Source organism: Chenopodium album, chromosome 17 (genome assembly GCF_948465745.1).
Source record: "Chenopodium album chromosome 17, dcCheAlbu1.1, whole genome shotgun sequence".
Classification (NCBI taxonomy): domain Eukaryota; kingdom Viridiplantae; phylum Streptophyta; class Magnoliopsida; order Caryophyllales; family Amaranthaceae; genus Chenopodium; species Chenopodium album.
Window position 1 is genome coordinate 3,717,800 of NC_137850.1, and position 25,244 is coordinate 3,743,043.

Here is a 25,244-nt window from a genome sequence, read left to right on the forward strand (position 1 = left end):
GGAATACAGAATACTCCATAGTCCATATTGTTAGCAAAGTTAATAATCTGTGGACTTTCCCACATTTTGCCTTTTAGTGGTAAATCCCTTCTGGACATGTCTAATTTTTTAAGGAAAGACAATGATAAAACATGATAAACAACAAATAAAGGAGCATGCACCCAAAGACTATGAGTTTTTCCAAAATCGATTACCATTTCATGTTTATTATCCAGTGCTTAAACTATGAAACATTCAAATTGAAGCAGCCAACTACTTCGATTTTAAATTCTTCATGATATTTGTCACAGCTTTGATATATAAAAAGAGCACACCACTTAACATGAAAAAGATAACCTATTCTTTGAATTCTTAAACCATGAAATTCTTTTTTATAAACAGCATTTTCTAAGCATCAGTAAAAACTTTCGATTTTTCATACTTTCCCATCAGAAAATTCAAAATAAAAGAAAAAAAAAATCAGTATAGAACTATAGAAGTAGCTATCATGGCCATCACAAGAACCATCCTGATAGTCTGTACCATTGCTTCGTTGTCTCTTGTGTCTTCGGCACAAACTTGTAAAAACTACAAGTTTTCCGACCAGAGGGATTTTCAGTCATGCGCTGACCTTCCAGTTCTAGAAGCCTATCTCCATTGGAACTACAATTCCACGGCAGAAACAATTCACATCACATACAGAGCAAGCCAGACACCTAGAGGATGGATTGCATGGGGGATTAACCCAACTGGAAGCGGTATGGTTGGAACACAAGCACTGGTTGCCTTCCAGGATCTCAAAGGCAATATGAAAGCCTATACTAGTCAAATCAAAAGCTACAACCCTAGCATGAAACCTGAACCTCTTAGTTTCCCGGTCTCAGAGCTTTCAGCAGAGTACTCGAACGATGAGATGATCATCTCTGCTCTTCTTGGCCCGCTAAGCAACAGAACAACTTTTAACATCGCCTGGCAAGCTGGGAATGCAGTGTCAAATGATATTCCCCAGTCTCATCCACATTTCGGACCATATGTTAGGTCATCTGGAACACTGAATTTCCTGTTAGTATAGATCAAGCCTCGAGGTAGTAGCCCTAATGTAGGTTTTTTTTTTAAAGCAAATAAATACTGTAACATACCCTCAGTAGAAGAATTATTATAAGCACTCCTTGTAATTCACACACAGCATATCCTATTCATCACCAAAAACACTAGTACAATAAAAATAAAAAATAAAAAAAAGTTCAAATATGTAGTGTGTAAAAGCTATTTATTCCTCATTTAATTTCCTTGTTATCTAGCTGGACTTTTTTAGCTACACTAATAGATAAATTAATTCATATAGTTTCTACAAATATTTGAGAAATTGCAGACTCCTCAGTGTGTCATAAAAAGAAATCACCTCTTTCTTGTCATTGAGTTATTGTCTTTTTATAAGTCATGACCAAGAGAGAGGGAATTTGCAGATTCCCTGCCATTCAGAAGAATGTATCCAGTCAAGCGATGAAGGCTAAGAATGAGTGACCATATTACCAACGCTTTGCAGCAACTCATCCCTCTTGGCGTTCGTTACTGGCAACTCCAATGTCCACTGCAAAGTCACAAAAGAAGTTGAGTGCCAGTTCGCAAAAATGATATTGTGAAGTAAACAATTTACACCAAAATGGATACTAATTGCCAGATTTGGTGAAACTTCTATAGTTCTGTAGTGAAAATCAACCAAATAAATCAAGATCTGTACTCTACTCCAGCCAAATGATTTTACAATCCTGAGGATACAGTGACGACTGCTACAGTTTCGGTTACCACCCCAACGTCCCAAATTACAGCAATTGATTGACTGCCATCTTATGTCACTATATCGACCAGATTTAGAAGAAAGAAACAGAAAGTAGAAAAGTCTAAATCCAAACAACCCTAACCAGTAACCACCAAGACAAGTAATAAACAATGTAAAAATTAGTTATAATCATGATTTAAGATCTCAAAGTTCCCCCTGATCTCACCTCCTTAAAAGCTTCACTGAACGAGGAGTCCTGAAAACCCTGGTGCCAAAGAAGAGATCAACCAAGTAAGAGAAACAAAAAAAAAAAAAAAAGTTGTGTGAAGGAGTAATTAAAAAAGATACGCAAGTGGCTGTAAGCGGGGCAAACCAATTTGCGGAACAGAAGAAGTGATGCTTGATTCAACTCTCCGATTTTGGCATGAAATGTATGGATCCCAACATTCTCAACAGCAAAAGCCATCATCATCATGACTGCTTCCTTTCCTAGTCCTTTGCCACGACTATGCTACCAAGAGAGATTACATAGCTTAAGATATATTTGTTGTGAATTTCTCTAGTTAATAAAATAAAACATTTGCAGTACTTAAGTGATTTCTACTTTCTAGCCCATGGTTACACCTTTTTTAAAAAAAAAAATACTACAATAGTATTACTCAGCAGAGCCATTTTGTTTTGCTTCTTGACTATTAATTTACAATTTTGCATTATTTTAGTGTCAAGTGAAACCTGACAGAGATGTCATCGCTCTCAATAATACAAACTGCAATTAAAAATACAAGTCTGTAGCTGCATAGTCATATCCAACAATTTAAGGCAGCACAGTGATCAACCACTCCCAATCTATATCCAATACACATACTGCAATTAAAATGCAAGCCTATACTGCAGTCATATCCAAAGCAGCATGTAGACAACAGAACGCTCTCAATCTATATGCACATATACATATTATGAGGTAAGGCAAGAAGACAACTCAATTTATTCTAGACATAGCATACTAGTCAGAAGTATTGTGATTAGTTCTACTACGGAGATAAACACCACAATTTCAAGCAAATGGATATACTGAAGAACCCCAGGTGGGTACAAACATAATACATTGAGACAATGTTTTCATGTATTAAGTAACGAAAACATCATATACTTGCACAAGATAGCCACATCAGAATACGTTTCACTTCAACCATTTTAAGTATAGATATTTGGGTTCAGATATAATCAAATATCTTCCAAGATTTTTCATCTATAGGCTGTACCAGTCTTGTATGGAGAAACAGACAACCTGGGTATCAATTATAAGGCTTCCCAATTTTAGAGATCTATGAAAAACAACTTAAAACCTTCACTTATTCTTGTTTTATACTTCAACGATTACCTTTCTTATGAAGAAATCATCATCCTGAAACTACCTTAGATTTTATAGTTACTCGCACTGTCTTAAAGAATTCGTTCACCTTTCAATTAGGGTTTCTCCCATTATATTCTTTTCAAAGGTGTATAACCTATTTCTAACATTGAATTACCAAAAACAAGTGATGCAAATCATGCAATAAATATATTTAATATCTATACAGAAGACTAACAATTGATATACATGCACAAGCCTCAACTTTTTTGGACATCATGTCACAAATAACAGTCTTAAAAAACATCTATATACTGCTATTAAATGGCATTCAACTTTTTGCAGGGGTCAACCAGGAATTTCCAAATCTATCGAATGTATTGAGTAAATAATTAAGGACACACCTTTTAGGCTCAGCAATCATTATCTCAATCTCCGCAAAAAGAGGGTCCTCAGGATCATTCATATATATATTAACATCACCTACCATAGCTGAAGATAAAGAAAGAAAAAAAAAACTCAGGATTCAGGAGCATAAATGTTCCGGTCATGAGAATAATTAGAGATTAAACCTACCTTCAATATGGGGTTGGCCATGTACAATTTCCCCCTCAATCATCTGCTTATCCAGAACAATGAAAGTGCGCTCTGAAAGATATCCATACCACAACTTAAAAAAATGAATGGAGTATTATGCAACAGAAATGCTACCAAACATCACAGCACGACGAACCACACAGAAAACAACAGAATCTATCAATTAGAAAAGAACTACAATAATGTGTTTTCTTTCTCCTTTTTATATAATGTCAGCCAGGGCTCTTTATTATTTGACTCTTCAATCTAAACTTGCACATATTATCAGAATGTCAAAGCAGCTTAAGTACCAAAAATCCGAGATTCCTTTCTCTTGTAACCTCTTCTTTCACCCACACAACTTCTTCTCTGCTCCTTTAACTCATTGAAATTCATAGATGGCCTGCATTTGAAGTATCCTTTTGTATTGTCTACTCAATATCTGTTGTATTTTCTGTCACAAGTTCACAACATGCAGTGCTGATGCCTACCAATTTAACCTCCATTTCTATTTACTTCTTCAATACCAATGATCTCCATCCAAGTTTGCTCGCTATTATGTAGCCCCTCACATGCTTTCCCAGTATTCCTTTCTTTGGGTCTAACCAAATCTGTATTTACCCTAAATCTTTCATTATATATACACTATTCATAAGGGCTATTCTAGCTACTCAAAAGATCCATATACTCCATAACCATTACTATGACTATTTGTTGTATCTATAGTAGGTCATCTCCTATTGTCAGAAACATGTCATTGCATCACTATTCCATCTCCATACTTCTAGTATCTAAGTAGTATCTTGGACATCTACTATTACCCCCACACTGCACGGAAAGGAAACAAATATGCAAAATAGGTGAAATGAATCCTGACCTTTTTACGAGTCAACACTATTACTCCCTCAACCTGTAAAAGATGGCAAAAAGATTCCTAAGTATGGGTAAAATGATAAAGTTTAATGTGAGGTCCAATAATATCTTAAGATTCAGGCTGAGAAGTGCACTCTAATTTGTTATTTTCTTTTTCAAAATATGAACATTCTTGACACCATGTGTATGCTTCATGCCTTCATCTTCACACTAGAGAACCCTAATGCTACAATGCTACATCCACTGGCCATTGCTTTTTGAAACACATTATCCCTCTCAGATAATAGTCCAAAATACAAATGACAAGACCATCGATTGAGTATGATGCGTAAGTTTTCCGAGCAGTACACACCCGTACTTTGCATCTTGTTGTTAATTTTATCTGCAGGTATTTGCTGAGCATCTAGAAGAATGGCCTATCATAATATGTAAATCATTTTAAAGGCTTAAATCAACAATTGAGATGGCATATGAACATTAGGCAGGACTCATTGGTGTAAAATGCTCAAAGTCTAAGGAGGTTTTTGCCCCTAAATCATCCATGGACGCTTTATGTTCGACGAGCTTCAAGTCCTGTAGCAAAGACTGCGTAGATCAAGCATATTTTAGCTGAAACTTGGTCCTTCCGTCCAACACTAATCTAACTTTCTGTGATATATCAGAATCATATAATAATTCAACAAGCAGTTTCCATGATCATCATGGCAAACAAATTTCTCGACTATCATTATCTATGGAAATGAGCTACAGGAGATAGCCTATTAGTTTACCAATTCAGAAAAAGCTGACATTTTGACTAAAGATTTAACAGTTTGACACCACTAAACTTCATTTGCTAAAACCAAGCTATGGTTGTTCCTTCCCAAACTCATTCAAATTGAGGGGTTACTGCAATATTCACAAGGATAGTAAGATACAGCTCCTCATTTTTCTTCTATATTTCATACTAGTTCAACAACAATAAATCCTAAGGCAACTAATTAGTTGAGCCATTTACTCATAAAATTGCAGACAAGTTATTAAGTCAATCATACATAAAACTCCAAGCACAACAACATCAATAACAATCCCTTGTGTCAAAAAAAAAAAAAAATAATAATAATAATAATAATAACAATCCCACAAAACCTAAATTAAAAGCTATCCCATAAAATGCATCCACAATTGAAGCATCTTTCAAAGTTTTAAGAACCCATCATATATTATTCCAAGAAAATGCATCCAAGTATAAAAATTTCAACAATTACACAAATATTAGCAAAACCCATCAAGTATTATGCAACATAAATCTGAAAATTTTGAGGAAACAAGAAAAAAATTGAAAGAGGAAAGAGAGAAAGAAGCAGTACTGAGGGGGTCTTGGGACCAAGAGAGCTGCATTTCATACTCCTGATCAAGGGTAAGTGGCTCGGAGCCAGTAACAAAGAGAAGGTAAGGATCTTGCATCCATTGATGGTAATTGGGAACATGTTCTTTCATGTATGGCACCAATATAACCTTTTCTCCTTCCAAGCTTACTCCCATCGTTGTATTTTCTTCTACTTTTACACTTCTGCTGCTCGGCAACGCAATTAATTGAGAATGTTTTGTCTATAACCCATTTCGTCCAAAACGGGCTCAACTTTATTTGTCCGATACTTCTTCTGTTCCTTTATGTTTAGGCTCGTGTCTTATTTATGATTTTTGATTGGGTAGAGTTGATGAGAACAATATGCCAAAAAAAACCTCTGTGGCATCCATGCTTTTTTGTGTTAGTGAAACATTAACCTACTCTAAAGAGATCAAGTGATATTTTCCCTTAATTTAGTTCATTATGGAGGATCTTTATATGCAAACACTCATGAATAATCGTCGTTTTTCCATGAGAGTCCTCCGATGCACGGGTAAACTATTAGGCAAGGTTCATTTCCTCTTAGCATCTCTTTATTTAAATTGTGCCTTGCACATCTGAGTTACTCTTTTTATCCTTTAAAAATTGTCTTGTACGGAGTTGTACCTCCAATCTTCACATTATTAGGCCCGAACAAAGTTGTGCTTGTGCACTTAGGAAAAGCGCAAATGAAAAAACATACCAAAATTGGTAAGTTTAGACACTTTGAAATAATACTTCCTCCATTTTTAAATACTTGCTCCATTTTTCATTTTCGACCATTTTTAAATCCTTGCTCCATTTCTTTATTTGGAAAGTTTTTACAATATTTTAATTCATTTCTCTCAACTAGTGAACCCGGCATAAATTATATTTTATTAATTTCATATTCTCTCTCTCCTCAAATTTTCACAACGACTTTTGTTTTTTATAATTTTTTATTCTTCCACCTACCCTACTACCTCCATATTTTATTACTTTTTCCAATTTCTCCTAAAACTCTGCACATGGAATATTTGACTGGAATATTTGCCAATGTTGCATTTTGACCAATGGTATCTTTAATCATCAATATGTACAAATTATAAAATTGATATTTCAAAACCATACATTGAGATACTTCTAATAAGTATCAACGTGGTCATGTTTACTTTTTATATGCAAGGCACAAATATTGACCAAAATAATGTATATAAATAGTGCAAAAGTTAAAATGAAATACTTAAATAAAAAATGGACAATAATTGTTTATGGATGGATGACATATTGTTTACTTAATAAGGAAGCTTATATTAAAAATAATAATAATAATAATAAAGTGTGAAGTACTTGATATAAGCACTCAAGCCCACTTATTAAGCCCATCAAGTGTTATTCAATGTTGGCAATGGCAATCAGTCCAATCGCCCACAATTTGATTGTACAAGTCATAAATTATTATAACTTTAATTTACTACGTATAAGTAGCCTATAGTAAGACACATTAAATCCATCTTAATAAGAAAAAAAATAGCCTTGATCAATCATACTCCCTAATAACTTTTTGACAACCTAGATCATTAGAACTATTATCACGTGAATTTTGAATTATGGTACCTAATTACATGTCATATTAATAGTAATTATGGTCCTAATTACATGTCATATTAATAGCACACAAGATTAGAGTCAATTGAATTCTTTAGTTTGTTCACTTTATTTAATGTGTTTTACTTCTATAGATTTATTTATTGTATCAACAATCTGAATAGCACTTTCTCCTATTTTATGAAAAAGGAAAAGTCAAAAGTATAAACTTTACATGATATTGTAAAAAGACTTCTCAAGGCTACATAAAAAAGTAACCACTGTAATTATTTTCAATCTCAAATGATTTATCTTGTCCATTCATGTAATTTGACTTCTAAATTATAAATAAAATATAAATAATTTTTAAAACCGCTTGATTTTGGGGAAAACAATTGCTTTCACTACCATTGATGAACTTCCAAGTATTCAAACCTTCAACCTAAATCTCCATTAAACAACTATGGAAGAACAATTAACATGGATAAGGATTAAAGTATAACCAAACAATCAATGATTCAATGGAAAACTACTAATCCCTCCATTTTTAAATACTTGCTTCATTTCTCCATGCGCAGAGTTTTAGGAGAATTGGATAAAGTAATAAAATATGGAAGTGGTGGAGCCGGGGGAAGAATAAAAAAAATTGTAAAAAACAAAAGTAGTTAGAAAATTAGAGGAGAGAGAATATAAAATTAATAAAATATTATTTATGTTAGGACCACTAAGTGAGATAAATATATTAAATATTATAAAAGATTTCTAAAATAATAACAGAGGGAGTATAAATTTATAACCAAACAATCAATGATTCAATGGAAAACTACTATAAAATTTTATACATTAGATATATAAACTAATAATCTCACCTTTGCTATTTCTGTTCAAAAACAATCCCACCTTTTCGAAATCTGGAAACAATTCCACCTTTTCGAAATCTGGAAACAATTCCACCTATTCTTGCACTAATTGATGGATTTAATGTTAAGTGGATTGTTTGGTTGTTCATACTTGGTAGTAAACATCAATGGAAGCCAATGGAAGCATTCGTAGTACTCTAGTTTATTTTTTAGTGGAATGAGGAATGAAAAACGGTTAAAGATTTTTTTTTTTTTTTTTTGGGTCAACTTAAATCAATGACCCTTATTTACATATTGATAATCAACGGTGTAAATCTTGTTTTTGTAATAACTACTCGTACAATTTTATTGTAGTCATTGTAAAACTGTCCTAATATTATAATATATATATCATGTAAGAGCGACATTGATCAATAACATCATAATATACTTATCTTAGGGCCTGTTCTCATACGTTGAATTTAAGTTCAGTTCAGTTCAGTTCACTTAAGTTCAGTTCAGTTCAGTTTCAGTTCAGTTTAGTTTAGTTCAGTTTATTTTCAATTCAGTTCAGTTCACTTCACTTCACTTAAGTTCAGTTCAGTTTATTTTCAGTTCAGTTCAGTTTATTTTCAATTTAGTTCAGTTCAGTTCCGTTTATTTTCGGTTCAGTTCAGTTTATTTTCAGTTCAGTTCAGTTCAGTTCAGTTCAGTTTAGTTCAGCGTATGAGAACAGGCCCTTAGTGTGGGAAACATTAATAGTTTTATGTAAAAAATGTATAAAAACGCAGTCGTGCTCTTATGATGTATTATTGGTCAATATATACATTGTTATCAAACATAATACGGATAACGGATTACGGATTACGGAGTATGTATTTACATAGTACTGATTTTACCCATTAATCTTTTGAGAAACTATAAGCCTCTTTAGCTGATGAACAATTATGCAATAACAAGTGTGTGTTACTCATTACAATTTCCCTATATCAATATTATCATATGAAATATGGTACTCAATAATTTTCTTTGCACCAACCACATAAAATGCAGATTTTAATATACACACCTAAGTGTGAATACTAAATATAGACTTGTACACCCCTCTACTTTTTTTGTTGCTCGTTTTTCTTACATAAAATTTGAACTTTTGATTGTTGAATAATATTTTCATGATTGTTAGAGAAGATTGTTGGTTAACAAACCATCAATCAATTTTTTGGTGTACCCATTATGATGACTTGTGTATAGCGAGTCTTCTAAAATTTAAGAATATAATACCTTTTTTACTAAAATAATAAAGGGACATCTTTTTATCCAAATGCTCCTAAGTCCTAAGGAATAACTTTGTTGGAGAAAAAAAAAAAATCTGAAGCTTTAATCATGTAAAATAACGTAGGATACTATGACGAAAGAATCATATATTTCTAATAAAAATATGTATTTGAACCTATTCTTGGATAACAGGTCCAAGATATGGATTTCATGATGTATCATCAATTATTGTAAGTGTTAGGAAATAGATGAGGGTCAATTGATTTAGGTTATGTGTTTGATATGCGCGGAACATAGACAATAATATATAAAACATAAAGTACAGTAGAAAATAGATGAGATGAACACACAGATATACGTGGTTCGGTCAACAAGACCTACGTTCACAAGGTAATTAAGAGATAGTATATTCTTATTAGCTTTTATGGAGGATAAACTAGAGAGCTAACAAAAAGAGATACAATGCTCTCCATCTCACAAATCTCTCAAAAGGGGAGTACATAATGGCTTGAATTGGCTAGGCTAATTAATCAATATTTAGCGCTTATAATTGTCCACCCAACGGCTCCTTATACAACACAAGGAAACCCTTAATTATTCCCCTAGGAACATCATTAGTAGTCGTCATAAAAAATGATATAATTTTAGGAAATATCCCATAAATTATCCTAGAACAATCGAACTACCGATCTATGCTAGCTCAAGCCTGCCGCAAGTCTTCATAGGGCCGAGCTATAGCTCACTTGCCTAGAGTTATAGCTCGCCTGCTCGTCGCAATTTCCAGCTTTGTTAGGTTTTCGTAAAGTAGACATAACTTTCTCGTTTCTTATTGGAATTAGGCATATGACCTATTGTTGAAAAAAAAAAACTCTTAAAACAAGCTTTCACCTCCAACTTGAATTATCTCAAAATCACTTTTGAATTGAGAGATACGTGTGTTTGAAGTTGACCTTTTTCCATAGTACTAGATTTCAAGTCATATTTAACAGTAAGACCATAATAATCACGAACGGAGTAACGTTTTTTATGCATGAATATTTTATCTATATGATGGTTTTTATCAAGAGAGCAAGCCAATTATATGTGACTTAAGATTAATTGTCTTATATAAAAACTAATAAATAGAAAAAGTACGTCCAAATTATGACACTAGTGGGTTACTACTACTTTATTAGTTTATTAATTTATTTTAGGATGGAACGAAGAACTTTAGGACTTGGTAGCTCAGTTATTAGTTTTGTACGTGACAAACTCTCACATGTTATGAACTTGTGTATGGTCCAATAAATAAACTATCATAAAAATTGACAAGTTTTTGTACTATTGTATAGATCCGAGTATATTATGTTTTGAGAGGATTATATCCGTTCTTAAAGTTTGCTTGCTTGAAAGCCAAGCACAAAGCGACCTAAAATAAAGATATTGTGCTTTGATGCATCTTTTTTCCACTAAAAATGCGTCAAATGTTGCAACAAACATAGAGCTCATCATCATTGCATGAGTTTTGCATCCCAAGCAATAAAGTTGTTAGGATAAATATGAGCCATCATTATTAAAACACACTACCAAACATCATTGTATTTAATTCACACATATAATCCACTGATTTAAGTAACTTTTTTTACTATTGTCTTGGCTTCAAAGTTAAGCACGCATTATCATATCCTAGACATTATTTTCCCATCTAATTATCACACACACTCATATGCATTTATTTTCATCATTAGAAATCATGAACACTAAATATATCTTCAAATTCTTTAGTATCTCCTTGCTCTTCCTCTACCACCATGATCCTTATTCTCCTATTTTCCCTTGTCTTCTCCCCTCAATTTCGACCCGTTACATCCTCCCATTGTACCACAATTACTAGTACCAAAAATTTCGAGAAATGTATGACACTTCCTACCCAACAAGCATCCCTTGCGTGGACTTACCACGCACACAATGCCACCCTTGATGTTGTCTTCTTTGGTAACTTCATATCCCCTTCGGGATGGGTAGGTTGGGGGATCAATCCTACTACTGCAGAGATGACAGGCACCCGAACCCTAATTGCCTTCCCGGACCCTAACACAGGCCAACTAGTCCTCCTCCCTTATATTTTAGACCCAACGGTTAAACTCCAAAAGGCTCCATTATTATCGCGCCCTCTTGATCATATCCACTTGTTAACATCTTCAGCAAAAATGTATGGTGGAAAATTAGCCACAATACATGATGGAGCCCAAGTTGAAATATACGCCACAATCAAGCTCTCCCCTAACAAAACAAAGATCCATGTTGTATGGAATCGCGGTGTTTATGTCCAAGGATATTCACCTACCATACATCCAACTACGATCAATGACCTCTCTTCTGCAACCACCATAGACCTCCTTTCCGGTGTTGCAAGACACGAAAATGACCTAAAAACCTTGAAAATAGTACATGGTGTTATGAATGGAATATCATGGGGAGTCATGCTTCCAATAGGCATAATCATGTCACGTTACTTAAGACATATAGAAGCATTAGGCCCTACGTGGTTCTACGTGCATGCCGGCATGCAACTCACCGGATTCTTCCTAGGAACCATTGGTTTCGCGATAGGGCTTAAACTAGGGGAGCTATCACCCGGAAAAGTTTATGGGTTGCATAGGAAGTTAGGGTTTATCGCGGTATGCTTGGGAAGTCTACAAACGCTAGCATTATTATTTAGGCCAAAGACAACAAACAAGTATAGGAAATATTGGAAGTCATACCATCATTTTGTAGGGTATGCTTGTGTGGTTTTAGGGGTTGTGAATGTTTTTCAAGGGTTTGAAGCAATGGAGGAAAGCCGGTCTTACCCGAAATTGGCCTATTGTTTGTGCTTATCTACCTTGATTGGTATATGTATAGCATTGGAGGTTAATAGTTGGGTTGTTTTTTGTAGAAGAGCCGAGGAAGAAAAATTGAAAAGAGATGGAGTCATAACAAATCCAAGCTCGGAGAAAGCTAGTGGTAGCTTCAACTGATGAACAAATTTTGCTTTCTACTTTTTTTTTTTTTTTTTTCCTTTTCTTTTTTAACAAATTCTTTTTTGCAATTTTTGAGGTTTATTTTTACAAATGTATAATCGAGAAAAAAAAAATTACTACTCCTTTGTTCATCAATTGAAGCTATAATGTCCATAATCTTCTCCAATTTTGACAAAAAAGGGGCCTAATCTTTCTTCTTTATTTCTTACTACACCTAATATTTTGTCTTTATTTTTTCCCATGTATGTTACAAGATTCAATTATTGATAGGAGGAAATGAATACGGTGATCATCACAAGAGAATGTAAGAATATGTACCATGCCTTTCTCATTATATATACAAGGTTACACTATAGGTAAAGCTAAGGATACATTAGTAATATAAAAACTAATAATATGCACTAGATTATTTACATAATCTAACAACGGCCCAAAGAGGCGAATCAAGCAGCGGATATTTTGACTAATCAAGCTTCATTTACCCCAACTTAATTACTAGTTCGCCGATTGCATCAATTTTTTTCCTCCATATATTTATAAGTTGGCCCTCTATATTTTTTTTTTTTTGATAAAAGATGCTAATTAATCTAGCTACTTTCTTTCCAACTAAATACTCCGTACTAATAAAACATTCAAGTTGAAAGGTCTAAACCTTTCAAAAAAAAAAAGTAGTTGAAAGGTCTAATTATTTCATTCAAGTCATTTTCCCTAAAAGGTCAAATTGTGTCAAGACTCAAGAATGGGATTTAAAACATGTAAAAATAAAATGTCAAGAATGGGATTCGAACCCATGCCCTTTCGGACCAGTACCTGAAACTGGCGCCTTAGACCAACTCGGCCATCTTGACCTTTTGTTATAGTTTACAGAGTTTATCTATATATATATACTTATAAGTTCTCCAGAATTCGAAATCTTTTACCGCCAAAAAATCATCTATGTTTTTTTTTTTCTTTTTCTTTTTCTCAGGCACATAAAATTATCTTTAAGATTAATCTCATTTGGGTTTGAAATAATCAACCAAAGCTAATGCCTAATGCTATTAGTTTTTCATCATACCATTAGGTTTGATTACAAATTAAGGCACATTGTTTACTCAAAATTAACTACTCCCTCCGTCCTTTTATTAGAGTCTCATATCTCTTTATTATGTCACATTTATGTGAGTAATAAATGTTAGAAATGAGACTCTAATAAAAGGATGGAGGGAGTTCTATTTTCAAGTTTCTAAATCAATTAGTGTAAATAAAGCCAAATTGAGTTTATCCCCATTTTCAACTGCTTGACTTTAATGACTAAGCTACGTCGATCATAAGTTTATAGGAAAATCACAGGAATAGTGATTTTAATAATACTCATATAATACAACATTAAATTGTTACTCCTCTAAGAACATATATATAGTTTTAAACATTAAATTGGAATTTTTTTTTCTCTACTGTGTCTCTGTGATTTGTAGTGACCAACAATTACTTGTGTTTTTTGTAAAATGTCAAAATAACATATTTTCTCCTACAATCAATGATGTTCAAAGTATATAATTACACATTAGTATAAATTTAGAAAAGGTAATATTTTGAAAATATAAAATAATACGAATTTGGTAAAATTTCAAATGAGTGTATATACCAACTAAATAAAGGATAGAAAGAGTGAAATTTGGATTTATAAATACTCCGTATGTATGATTTGATTCTCCAAATTCTTCTCTTAGTAGTTTTTAGAGGAGAGATCATTTCAGGCCAATGCATCAATTCATCTGGGATTGTGTTCGGGCCAAATATTCCATGCCCAAACCCGAAAATTCGAGCTAGACAGGATTTTTTTCAGCTGGGCCAACTTTTAACCAAAATTTCAGTTTTGAACAACCCAAAGCCCTTTTTTTCGAATCTGTTAGTCAAGTCGGGTCTGATGTCTGAAAATATTTTCTACCCAAGCCCGAGTATTTTTCAGGTCGAACTACACTAATCAGTTCTGCCAAGAACAAATATCCACCCCAATAAAAATGGAGTTCTCCTACAGAGATGGTGCTTCTCAGAGGAGGGAGATATCAAAGAACGTAATCTACACCAAAGATGTGGTTCATAAGTACTTCGTAGTTATCTCCGAGGGAGTAGTATTATTTGTTTAACTGCTACATAATCTTTCGAATTTTGTAATTTTGATTCAAGTCTTTTATGGGTGGCTAATATTGAGGAGTTGAGGACTTTACTAACATAACTTCATTGACAATATCTCTAAACCTTGACTATAATCACCAGCTCATCACCTTTCACATGACAGGTTCACCTAACTTTAAGGGAGGATTTATCTGATTCCTTGAAGGTCCATTGTATACTTTGACAAATGAAAATGCTCTCATTTTAAGATCACAACTGATCAAATGAAAGAAATTAAGCATCAATAATGATAGAACCGGTCTGACAGGTAAGCATCTTCTTCAAAACCCTAACTGTCACAAAGCCTGATGCAAGTTATCTTACATTACAGTCGACGGAAACTAAGAGACTGTTTCAAGCTCAACCAACGCCTAAACATGCATGTAAACTCTAGAGTTGCCGATATTATGAGACAGAAAATACAAACATTGCAAAGAAAATTCTCATCCATTGCTATTAAGAGACAAGAAAAACAATGAGAATTATTCATCAAGTCATATTGTAATAACAATTAAGTTCAGCAGCCACATGAAGTTTCTACAGTGAATGAGGATCAGAAAAATATATAAAGAGCCTTATTCATGAGAACCCTAGTTGGGTTCCTTCAATAGTTCCACACTAGTAAATCAACAAGAAGCCCCCATACAATCCAAAAGAAAAATGAAAATGTACTTGACAAGAACCCGCGCTTTGTCATAACTATTACAGCACATAACAAAATATATGGAAAAAAGAAAAAGAAAGAAAAGAAAATTGATGGTAAAATTGGAAAAGAGAAAAAAAAGGGGGGCTTGTCTATCCTTTACCATGTATCCCAACACCTCCCGGAGATGAATGATACAATTTGACTATATCCCGCAATCTGATTTTACACCTCACTCAAAAACCCTAGAATGATGACTCAAAATACTCAAGCCACAAAAACAAAATCCCTTACAACTTCCCTATTGCTAAGTAATCTTCAGAATAGGCACTCCAGTCAGTTCTATGTAAATTAACTTTCAGAATTTAAACTGGACTATATTTAGTCACCTTTCATCTGCATTGCCAGATTGCTCCATCTACAATAATTTCCTGATATTTAGCCTTCTAGCTAGGAAGTCCTGTCAAGGGAGAAGAAAAACAAATCAGAATTGATATGGAACATCAACTTTCTGGAATTGAATTACATGAGATCAGAATAATTCGAAAAATGTTCGAGAGTATTCACTATTAATGATTGATAAGCTTAAGGAAACATATACGTAGTATTACCAAAAAAAAATCAATATAAGCAATTCCGAAACATGAATACATATTCAAGTTAGATCAAAGTGATTCATCTGTACACATTTTCTTCACGCAACGAAAATGTTTATAGATGACAGGCATAGAAGCCTTAGAAAAAAAGTAACTAAATCAGCCAGATTCACTAAAAAAAAAGAGTAAATGAATCAATCAAAAAGCTGTTTAAGCTTAGTCTTAATAAGATGGCCCTGGAGCCTTGAACTAAGTAACACCCACCCCCCCCCCCCCCTCCCAACCATCACCACCCCACCAATCTAAAGCACTTTTGATACAGTAACCAGACACAAGTAAAATTTTATAATACGCTTTGCTAAAGTCAATTTTAGGTCATGAAAAAGCAGCCATATATACATAGAATACGACTCATTAATCTAGTTAGTGCTCCATATGTTTCAAACGCTACTAGCCTACAGCATTTCCTTTTTTTCTAGGCAATGGTTGACTCAGTTAGAATTCATAGGAAGATCCTACAGTACAACTGCCTGTAAGTAATTGAAATCTGAATATCATAGGAACAGGTTTCTAGAGCAAAGAAACAGTATAGCTAGGGTATAACTGATTGTGTATGAGGTTCAATGCAACTATTGGAAGAAGAAATAGAACTGCAGCATTAGTAAGCAAAAGCTCTTCAATTTCAGTTAGTGGATACATGCTATGATGCTATGTATCCAAAAAGACATACTTTTCCGATGCCAATGATGCAACAGTATGCAACTACATCATGTCCTACAATAAGTTGTTTACCATTAACCACTTTTCTACCCATACTAAACATTTATTAATTTGTAAAAAATTTCAGCAATAAGAATTCAATGTCACCAGGGCTTCAAAGTAAGTTCAGAGAATGAATAAAATTTTATGGTTCCACATTCAGCAATGTCAGAATACTAAATGGAACATATAAGAGCTTATCAGCAGCTGCTATATACACATTATCCGCTTTGTTAACAGGTAACAATCAATAGCATTATGGACCTTTATGGCGCACCATGTTAATACAGGTTTTTCTTCTCAAAATTATACCTAAAATTCTCACCTATAAATAAATTTAACCAAAAGAATACAGCACAAGGACCTTCTGAATAAAAACATCTACCATAGTCCAGTCAGCATGCTTCCAAAATTTTTATCTAGTTCTTGTATCACATAATAAAAGACTCGTGATTATGCCCTTGCATCACTCACGTGTTGTCAATGAAAGAGTAGCAAGTCCTCTTCCATCAACAAAACACTATATTCTGTTCCTCAGCTAAAATTTTTTACTCAATCATCTCAAGTGTTCATTACTTCTTCTCATATAAACATAGAGCACATTAATAGTCCTTGGCTCAGAGAATCCACTTTCTATCAATAAAACAGTATCTGTTCCTCAGTAACTGCTAGGACCAAGATAGAGAGCACTGATGAATAGCGACTGCCTGAAAAAACACTTCTTATTCCAGCACTGATATCAGAGCAGTGTACATAGTGTACATCTTCCCAAAAAAAATAAATAAATAAATTAATTAATTAATAAAAGTGCTACATCTGCAGTTGGTGGCTTGACTCCTAATCTTGTTGAAAAGCATTTGGAGAGAGAATTATTTTCAAGAAGAACAAATCAGAGTCCATCCAAGGTTTATCCAAGTTCATCCATGGCTACAACAAGCAAAAGTTCTGTTTTAGAACCTAACTCTGTGGTATTGCGTCCTAACGGCTAGCTTAGCTTGTGTTGGTCCAATTGTATAAAGAAATAAGTACTTATCAAGACACAATTTTTATATAAAGAAAGCAGCACTTAGTAAAGCCTTACCAAAAGAAATCATCACATTAAATCCACAACATATGTAAGTTTTGGAAGAATAAGGGGAGGAAGTTCCTTTGAAGATTGGCATGCCTAGTTATTCTTTGGGTTTTGTGTTGATAGTAATCATCAAATGTGCAGGATTTAGTGGTTTACACTCGATGAATTTTTCCTTTGTGCCACTCTGTGGAGGAAGATCTCAACTCTACAAAAAACACTTTCCTCTTTGGCAGAACATTTTTCTTTCTTCTTAATACAATGCCCCGCTATTAATAATAAATAAAGGCCAAAATCAGCTCAGCTAAAAATTGATTGAGCACCTATGTAAGTTTATTCTTTGAAAAATATCCACTTTTGGCCATTACAAAGTGCACTAAGTCCATCTGTACATCAACCTAATGCATGAAATGTCTGTGGGTCAACTGCAGGCAATTTTGCACAAATTGCAGAGAGAAAAAGCAGCAAATACACATCAGTTGATGCTTGAACCAAACAGACTAACAATTAACAAATTCTCAATTTGAGCTTGGCAATATATCAAATAATTCATATAAAAGAAAATACCAAGTGCACCTCTAATTAAGCTTCTCTTTTCCCACAGTAACCCCCAACATGTAAATATCCATCCATCAATACCAGCAGAGATTCAGCAAAGCTCCAAAATCAAGATATGGCAAGTAACCCAAACTTAAAGTAACATCTCATTTGTGCAGTTTGAACAATCAACCTAATTGATCCATATCCTAAACATTCACTAATTCCTTAAAGTGCTTTTGAAACTTCTACTTACCAGTATTTAGGATGCACTGACGCAGTCAGGTCTTCACTCACCAAGTCACCAGTCTCCAAAACTCATGAAAAAGGTTTACAGAATACAACAAGTTCTTGATAAAGAGCCACTGAGAGGAAGAAACAGGTGTAGAAACTAGAGCACAAGTAAACCAATCTACCAAAATGTTAATCCTTAATTCCTTATAGGTAGATGACCTCTTAGCAATATGATCAAACTCTATACCTTTAGCGGCACAGAAAAGGGTCTTTCATCACACATATTGTACCTCGTCAAGAATGGGATGCCGTGGATGTATGAGAGCATATCAGTGTTTTCTACAGATGTACCATAGCACAATACTCACCAACCCTCACCCAGACCTCCCAACAAGAAGATAAAGGGACTACAATAGATCTTTTCTTAATTTTAACCATGGAGTAAGTTTCTAGCGAAAAGCATGAAAGATGTATATCACGTTAGATCTTTTTAACTTTTTAAGTATGATGAGGAATATCAGAAATTCAAAAAAAACACACTTCCATGTTCATGATAAGAATACCATCCTAGAAAAGGATCAGAGTCCGATATAGAAAAAGCAATATAAGACCAACTTAGCAAAACTGTCCACTCAGAATATCAGATACAGCTAAAACCAAATCATCATCTTTCTGCATCCAAATTTGAGATAACCAATTGGAAAGAAAAAAAAAAAAAAAAGATTGACAATAATAAAGTTTCATCAATTTAATTCAGTTTAAATAAACACTTTAAGTCTACAGCCGATTGATGCCTAGTGGATAGGCTATGTTAATTTTACAAAGAAGCACAGCCAAGGTGCAAAACTAAGCACTTTCTTAGTAAAGAGTATCAGGATGAGCCATTGATATCTAACTTCTAACAATTGAAGCCCACATCAAAACCATAGTGCACTAAAATGAGACAAATTAGTCTGGTTATATTAAGGAAATATACGGGCACCCACTGCCAAAAAGTTCTACTCCATATTGATTTAAAAATCTAGATTGATATAATAACAAGGTCATGGTACAGCAAATTGACTAACAAAAAAGGAAAATAAAATTTTAACTACATACACCAAGTGCTTTTGGGTTTCAGGTTCACGGCCGCTAAGGAGGAGACAAGAAGTGAGCATAAAACGATATGTTCTTACTGGGCATTAAAATACTCCATCGAAAATCAGCTTCTAATGTGCGAGTTTTTAAATTCTCATATCCATGATTTTCTTGTATTGGCAAGATATTTCAGTTGTACAAACTCCTACCACTTTCAGAGGGTAAAGTTCTTTAGGATAGTAAATCACCATTGGCTATAATGTGTAATAAACTAACTTAGGAGGGGCACTTTGGGAAGTCTGGTATTATTAGGTTAATAGTCTTTAAGCCTTAGTATAAAAAGAGAGAGAGGAGAAAGGAGAAGGTAGGCAGAATTTTAGAGTGAATCCTACTGAGAGTTGTGACCTCAAGTCACTAATTTGAGATTTGTACGCTAAACCTACTACCTTATGTAAGAAACCATTAGCAAGTTTAATATAATATCAAGATCTAATCTTTACTCATTTACAGTATTAAATCAAAAATACCAGATCAGATTATCAGATTTTAACATAATGCAGCTGAAAAAAAGAACAAAAAAGAAAAATATCCATCATAAAATCTTACCTCTGTTTGGTTGTCTCTTATTAACACTATATCCGCCCACAAAACCAGCAGACCCTTTAGCAGATACATCTGGAGCGGCATTCCCGAGCCCATAACTAAAAGAGCTAGAACCATCTCTCTCAGGAGTTGATGCTCTCCAAGGAGAGTCTCCGTATATCGAGCTACTGCCATACAAGTCTGTAAATGCCCCATCATACCCACCACCATTTGATGATGCATAAGATGATGATGTTGGGGCTACATTATTTCCAGTGTTTCTTCCATAGCCTCCACCACTCAGATTATAACTGGTATCAGCCCCAACATAATTCAGATTTCCGCTGCCAACAGCATTCCCCCCACCTTGGCCAGACACTTGTGAGGAACCCCAGTTCACATTGCCACTTCCAAAGGATCCTCCAACATTACCAGTCCCTGACCCAGACCCATTAAAAGCAGCGGATGTAGAAGAGTTTGAGCTATAATTAAGTCCCCCATTTCCCCACAGGTTCCTAGATGAGCTAAACAGGGATGAGCTTCCCCCATTTCCACCATCATAGCCAACCGGACTACCAAACCTATTTGAGCTGCCCATAAAGTAGGGGTTCACACCACGTCCGTAGCTGAGACTGCTACCGAAGTTAGCGTTTCCACCATAATTAGCATTTAGACTTGGCTCAAAATTCATACCCATTCCATAACCGGAACCAAACGGAGGGAACCCACTTCGTCCACTTGCAATTGCATTGAATCTGCCATCCATTCTTACTCCATAACCTCCAAGTGCACTTGGATTGTATCCTTGAGTGTAGCCATTTAGGAAGTTGTTGACCCTGTTTAGACCATAATTATAACCACCAATTGGACTACGACTAGGACCAGGTGATAACTCTTTAGGGACTGCACGCTTGACCTCAACCATTTTACCATTCAGTTCGTGGAATGTTTTGATTAAAACCCTATCCACTGCTTCCTCTGAATCATAAGTAATGAACCCAAAACCTCTTGGCCTCTGTGTATTATGATCATACATCACGACAACATCTGTAATTGTACCAAACTGCTCAAAGTAAATTTTAAAATCACTCTCGGTAACAGTGGAAGCCAAGCCTCCAACAAAAATCTTCCTAGTGCGGCTTGGACCAGGAGAACCATGTGCACTGCCACTAGTTCTACTTAGAATGTTTTGATCATCTCTAGGAACAGCCTTCTTTGCCTCAACCTAAAGTCCGAAAAACCAAAATCAGCATGAAAGCATAGCACTACACATATATGCAAACCTTTCAGCATTCATCCAAAATTGATATTAACTGACAAAATCAAACCTTGGAAGCTTTAGAAGCTAGCCTCCACATCAAAACACAAATTCTAAATGCAAAATACATTGAAACAACAACAAAAAAAAAATATGTATAGAAAGCTCAAAGTATAAGCCAGTTGATTACCATTCTTCCATCAATGTTGTGCTTCTCCTGGACAACTCTATCTGCAACAGCTGGGTCTGAAAAGACAATGAAACCAAAGCCCCGAGCACGGCCAGTGGTCCGATCCTTCATGATCACAGCTTCTATCACCTCCCCAAAGGTGGTAAAATAATCCCTAAGACGTTCCTCATTCGTCTCCCACGAGATTCCACCAATAAATAGCTTACCAAGGTCGGATTGCATATTTCTACAAACCAAATATAGAATATTTTCAATATAGAATATTTTCATTAAACCTCACAGAATTTTCAAACTCGAACAGCTAACAAGTCAATCCAACACAAGCACACAACTTTCTAAACAAGATTAAGCACACTTTCGTCGTGGATCCAATACATTTACATAGAATTCAGCTATAATCCGCAACTAACATAGTTTCGAAACTCAAATAAACAACATTTATCATTGACCAAATTCAATTCTACTACGCAAATGAATTGAAATGCAATAGAACCATACCTGGCCTAAGGAATCACAAACCCCAACAAAATTACAATGCCGAATTACAAAATGGTATGTTCTCGGATTCAATCAAAAAAGCATCGGATCCTTCATTCGATCAATAAAATCCAGAATTATGAAATAATACCCTGAAAATTACCGATCATATACATTTCAATTATATAAAAAAATCCCAGATCAAGAAAATCAGGTAGCTCAACAAAGATCAAATACCCATATCAAAATTATGAACCTAGACTAATTTAAATCAAATTAAATTACCCACCGATTGAAGATGACCCGGATGCGGAATTTGAGAGAAAAATAAGGCTAAGATCTGATGAGAGGAAAGATTGAGGACATGTTAAGTATATCTTCCTCAATACAAACCTCCAAACAAAATTAAAAATGGAGTCCCCTTTTTATAAATTTATTTATTTTTTTCCAATTTTAAGTCAAATAATAATTTTGATTCAAATTTAGCTAAAAATGCCTACAACTATTTTTATTAATTTAATTAAAATTAAAAAATTTATATTAAGATTGGACTGACGATTGAAGCGTTTTACAGCCAACCAAAATAAATAAATAAAAAAAAACAGACAAAAATATGGATATTTTGTGTGTAGGAAAATGAAAAATGGTGAATGAAAATATATATTTTGGGGGTTTTTTTTTTGAAGTTTTTGAGATGAAAATGGGTGTTTTAAAAAATCAAAAAAAAAAAAGAAATGATTTTGTTCAGTAAGAAAGAAGAAGAAGGAGGAAGAGAGAGGAGAGAGAAATAGAGGTGATGTGAAAAATGGGACGTCCGATCTGATAATGGGGGAAGATTGCTTGTCCTCCCATTCTTCTACTTATATACTTATGGGCAATTTCATACCATTGTAATAGTACACAATACACCTTCTCTTATGTTGCTCCATCGCAATCATCCCTATTGTTTTAGCCCATTTCTTTGCTTGGTTTTTGCTCTTCCTTTTTTGGCCCATTTTATTTGTGTTGGCCCTCTTTCTTTGCACAAGGGTTTAGGTTTCAAAATAAGTGGTCGATCGAAAAAGGAGTTGATTTAAGTGTATTGTTTAAAACCTGAGATCAAATATTGCTTATGTATTGATATATAGTCCATTCTTATATTAAAAAAAAAAAAAAACTCTATTAGATTTAGACATGCATATCAAGGAATTTAATAGGATGGGATGAAAGTGAGAGAGAAAATAGGTTAGCAATAGTGTCCACCTCACATGGGTTGAAAGAGAAAATTTTCCAATTTTAGTAACAAAAACATTGTATATGAATATCTTCGTATGGAATAAAGGAAGATGATACGTGGACAAAGAAAGTGTATACATCTATCGATCGAAGTAAAAGGATATTATGTTTCTTAAATATTCTAATCACATGAATGGACTAAGTATAAATATACATATGGAGTAATATATACTTCAAAGTTGTAAACTTGCCCCTAAAAGTCCTCCTTTTACCATTTATTTGGAAGTTAGGGTTTCTTTAAAACATTGTTTTAATTAATAATATTATGCATAATATATACTTTATGACATTTGTTTCATGAAAAAATGACACACTATTAAATAGGATTTTCGAACTAATATAGAGAAATCAGTATGCCAAATTCAAAACAAATAAAAGAATGTGTAAAACTATTTACCTAATTAGCCCGACCAAATCTTTTTCTCTAGTGTTGATGTGAATGGAAAAAAAATGATTCTATCATTTCTTTTCTTACGGCCCAATTACGAGTTTACAACCATGTCCATCCAAAATATGACATTTACGATCATTTTCTTCAATTCCAACCTCAAATCGGATCCTAAAGATCAAAATGACCCACAAAACCAATACAAAAGCATGTCTTTATCACAAAAATCAAATCAAAGAATTTTGAAGATCCGTTAAATTTAATGGTTTTTTTATGGCATGTGGTGAAAAACAATTTATTAAATTTTTTTGTGGTAAAATAAAACATTGAAAAGTTGGTGGCTAAAAACAATTTTTTGATATGTTCTTTTTTTTTTTTTTTTTTTTTGTGCTAAAAGTCAAATTTTCTAAGAAAAAGGTTTTTTTTCTTTGTAAGTGGACTTGACTATGCCATTGATTAGGATGAAGGGAACATATGTGGAAGGAAGATTTGGTGTTCATGGATCTCAGTTGTAGGTTGTTTTTTAGATTAACTAAGGGCTTATTTGGAATTTGGGATTTCATTTGAAATTCTAAAATTGAATTAAATGGGTTGTTTGGCTAACCCTAATTTAGAATTATATTTGGCACAAATCCAAGTCTTTTAAGAAATAAGCCCAATGTAAAGAATTTGTAATCTTTTTAATTTATTAAAAGGAGTTCCTAACAACGATCATGTGTTACGTAAACCCCCCTCACTACGTCACGTCACCGACTCAATTACTCATTACGCCACATCAACCACTCTCCTTATATTTGTTTTTTATTGTATGTCATGCATTCATCATAATAATTTTTTTTTTTTTTAAAAAAAAAAAAAAAAAAATGAACACGCAATCTCTAATTCTACAACTAAGTGCCTTACCACCAAGCTATGTGATTTTTTATGCAATTTTTTTTAATACAAAATATTAACATGTAGCAAATGACAATATGAACTACAAATTTACTTACAAGAAAATTGAATCATAAATTACAACGTATATTGGTGATCAGTTCCATGTAAAAATCCGGGGCATCGCCCGGCCCAAAAACTAATTTAACTTGAAAATTTGTCATTTCAAATCCATTTATTATCCTTCAATTTTATCTCTCTCCTCACTACTTTGTCAAATTAAATATTCAATCTTTTTTTTATTTATTAAATTTCTTCTTATTATGTCCCTTTTCTTTCTCCTCAATCTCCATTGATGTCATCAAGTTGAGCTATTAACCTCCTCGAATCTTCAATCTTTTTTCCTTGATCTCAACTTCCTTCAATTTTCTCGATCTCCTTCATTCTTTGTTCTTTCTTCAATTTTACTCCTCCAACCTTCTCTAATCCCATTCCAGTCTTCCATTGCAACCTCGCTAT

At 33.9% G+C, this 25,244-nt stretch overlaps 2 protein-coding genes, 1 non-coding gene and 2 pseudogenes across 3 annotated transcripts; 2 read left to right on the top strand and 3 right to left on the bottom strand.

Moving 5' to 3' along the window:
• The first annotated feature begins 478 nt into the window (after window positions 1–478).
• On the top strand, window positions 479–1,051 carry LOC145588517 (cytochrome b561 and DOMON domain-containing protein At5g47530 pseudogene; annotated as a pseudogene).
• A 177-nt stretch (window positions 1,052–1,228) lies between these two features.
• On the bottom strand, window positions 1,229–6,173 carry LOC145587420 (GCN5-related N-acetyltransferase 9-like). Its single transcript, XM_081644157.1, has 6 exons — window positions 5,909–6,173; window positions 3,687–3,758; window positions 3,515–3,602; window positions 2,133–2,265; window positions 1,986–2,024; window positions 1,229–1,570 (listed from the first exon to the last, which is right to left on the bottom strand). Exons 1-6 carry the CDS (start codon window positions 6,081–6,083, stop codon window positions 1,490–1,492), a joined length of 588 nt encoding a protein of 195 aa, XP_081500283.1. The 5' UTR covers window positions 6,084–6,173; the 3' UTR covers window positions 1,229–1,489.
• A 5,225-nt stretch (window positions 6,174–11,398) lies between these two features.
• LOC145587422 (cytochrome b561 and DOMON domain-containing protein At2g04850 pseudogene) lies at window positions 11,399–12,966 on the top strand (annotated as a pseudogene).
• Window positions 12,967–13,377: 411 nt separating this feature from the next.
• TRNAL-CAG (transfer RNA leucine (anticodon CAG)) lies at window positions 13,378–13,458 on the bottom strand. Its single transcript has one exon. It is a non-coding gene; the product is annotated as a tRNA-Leu (tRNA).
• A 1,862-nt stretch (window positions 13,459–15,320) lies between these two features.
• On the bottom strand, window positions 15,321–23,007 carry LOC145589394 (heterogeneous nuclear ribonucleoprotein 1-like). The gene is made up of 5 exons (XM_081645939.1): window positions 22,479–23,007; window positions 22,211–22,341; window positions 21,713–21,938; window positions 20,289–21,489; window positions 15,321–15,870 (listed from the first exon to the last, which is right to left on the bottom strand). The coding sequence occupies exons 3-5, from the start codon at window positions 21,932–21,934 to the stop codon at window positions 15,857–15,859; spliced, it is 1,437 nt and encodes a 478-aa protein (XP_081502065.1). The 5' UTR covers window positions 21,935–21,938; window positions 22,211–22,341; window positions 22,479–23,007; the 3' UTR covers window positions 15,321–15,856.
• Between the last annotated feature and the right edge of the window lie 2,237 nt (window positions 23,008–25,244).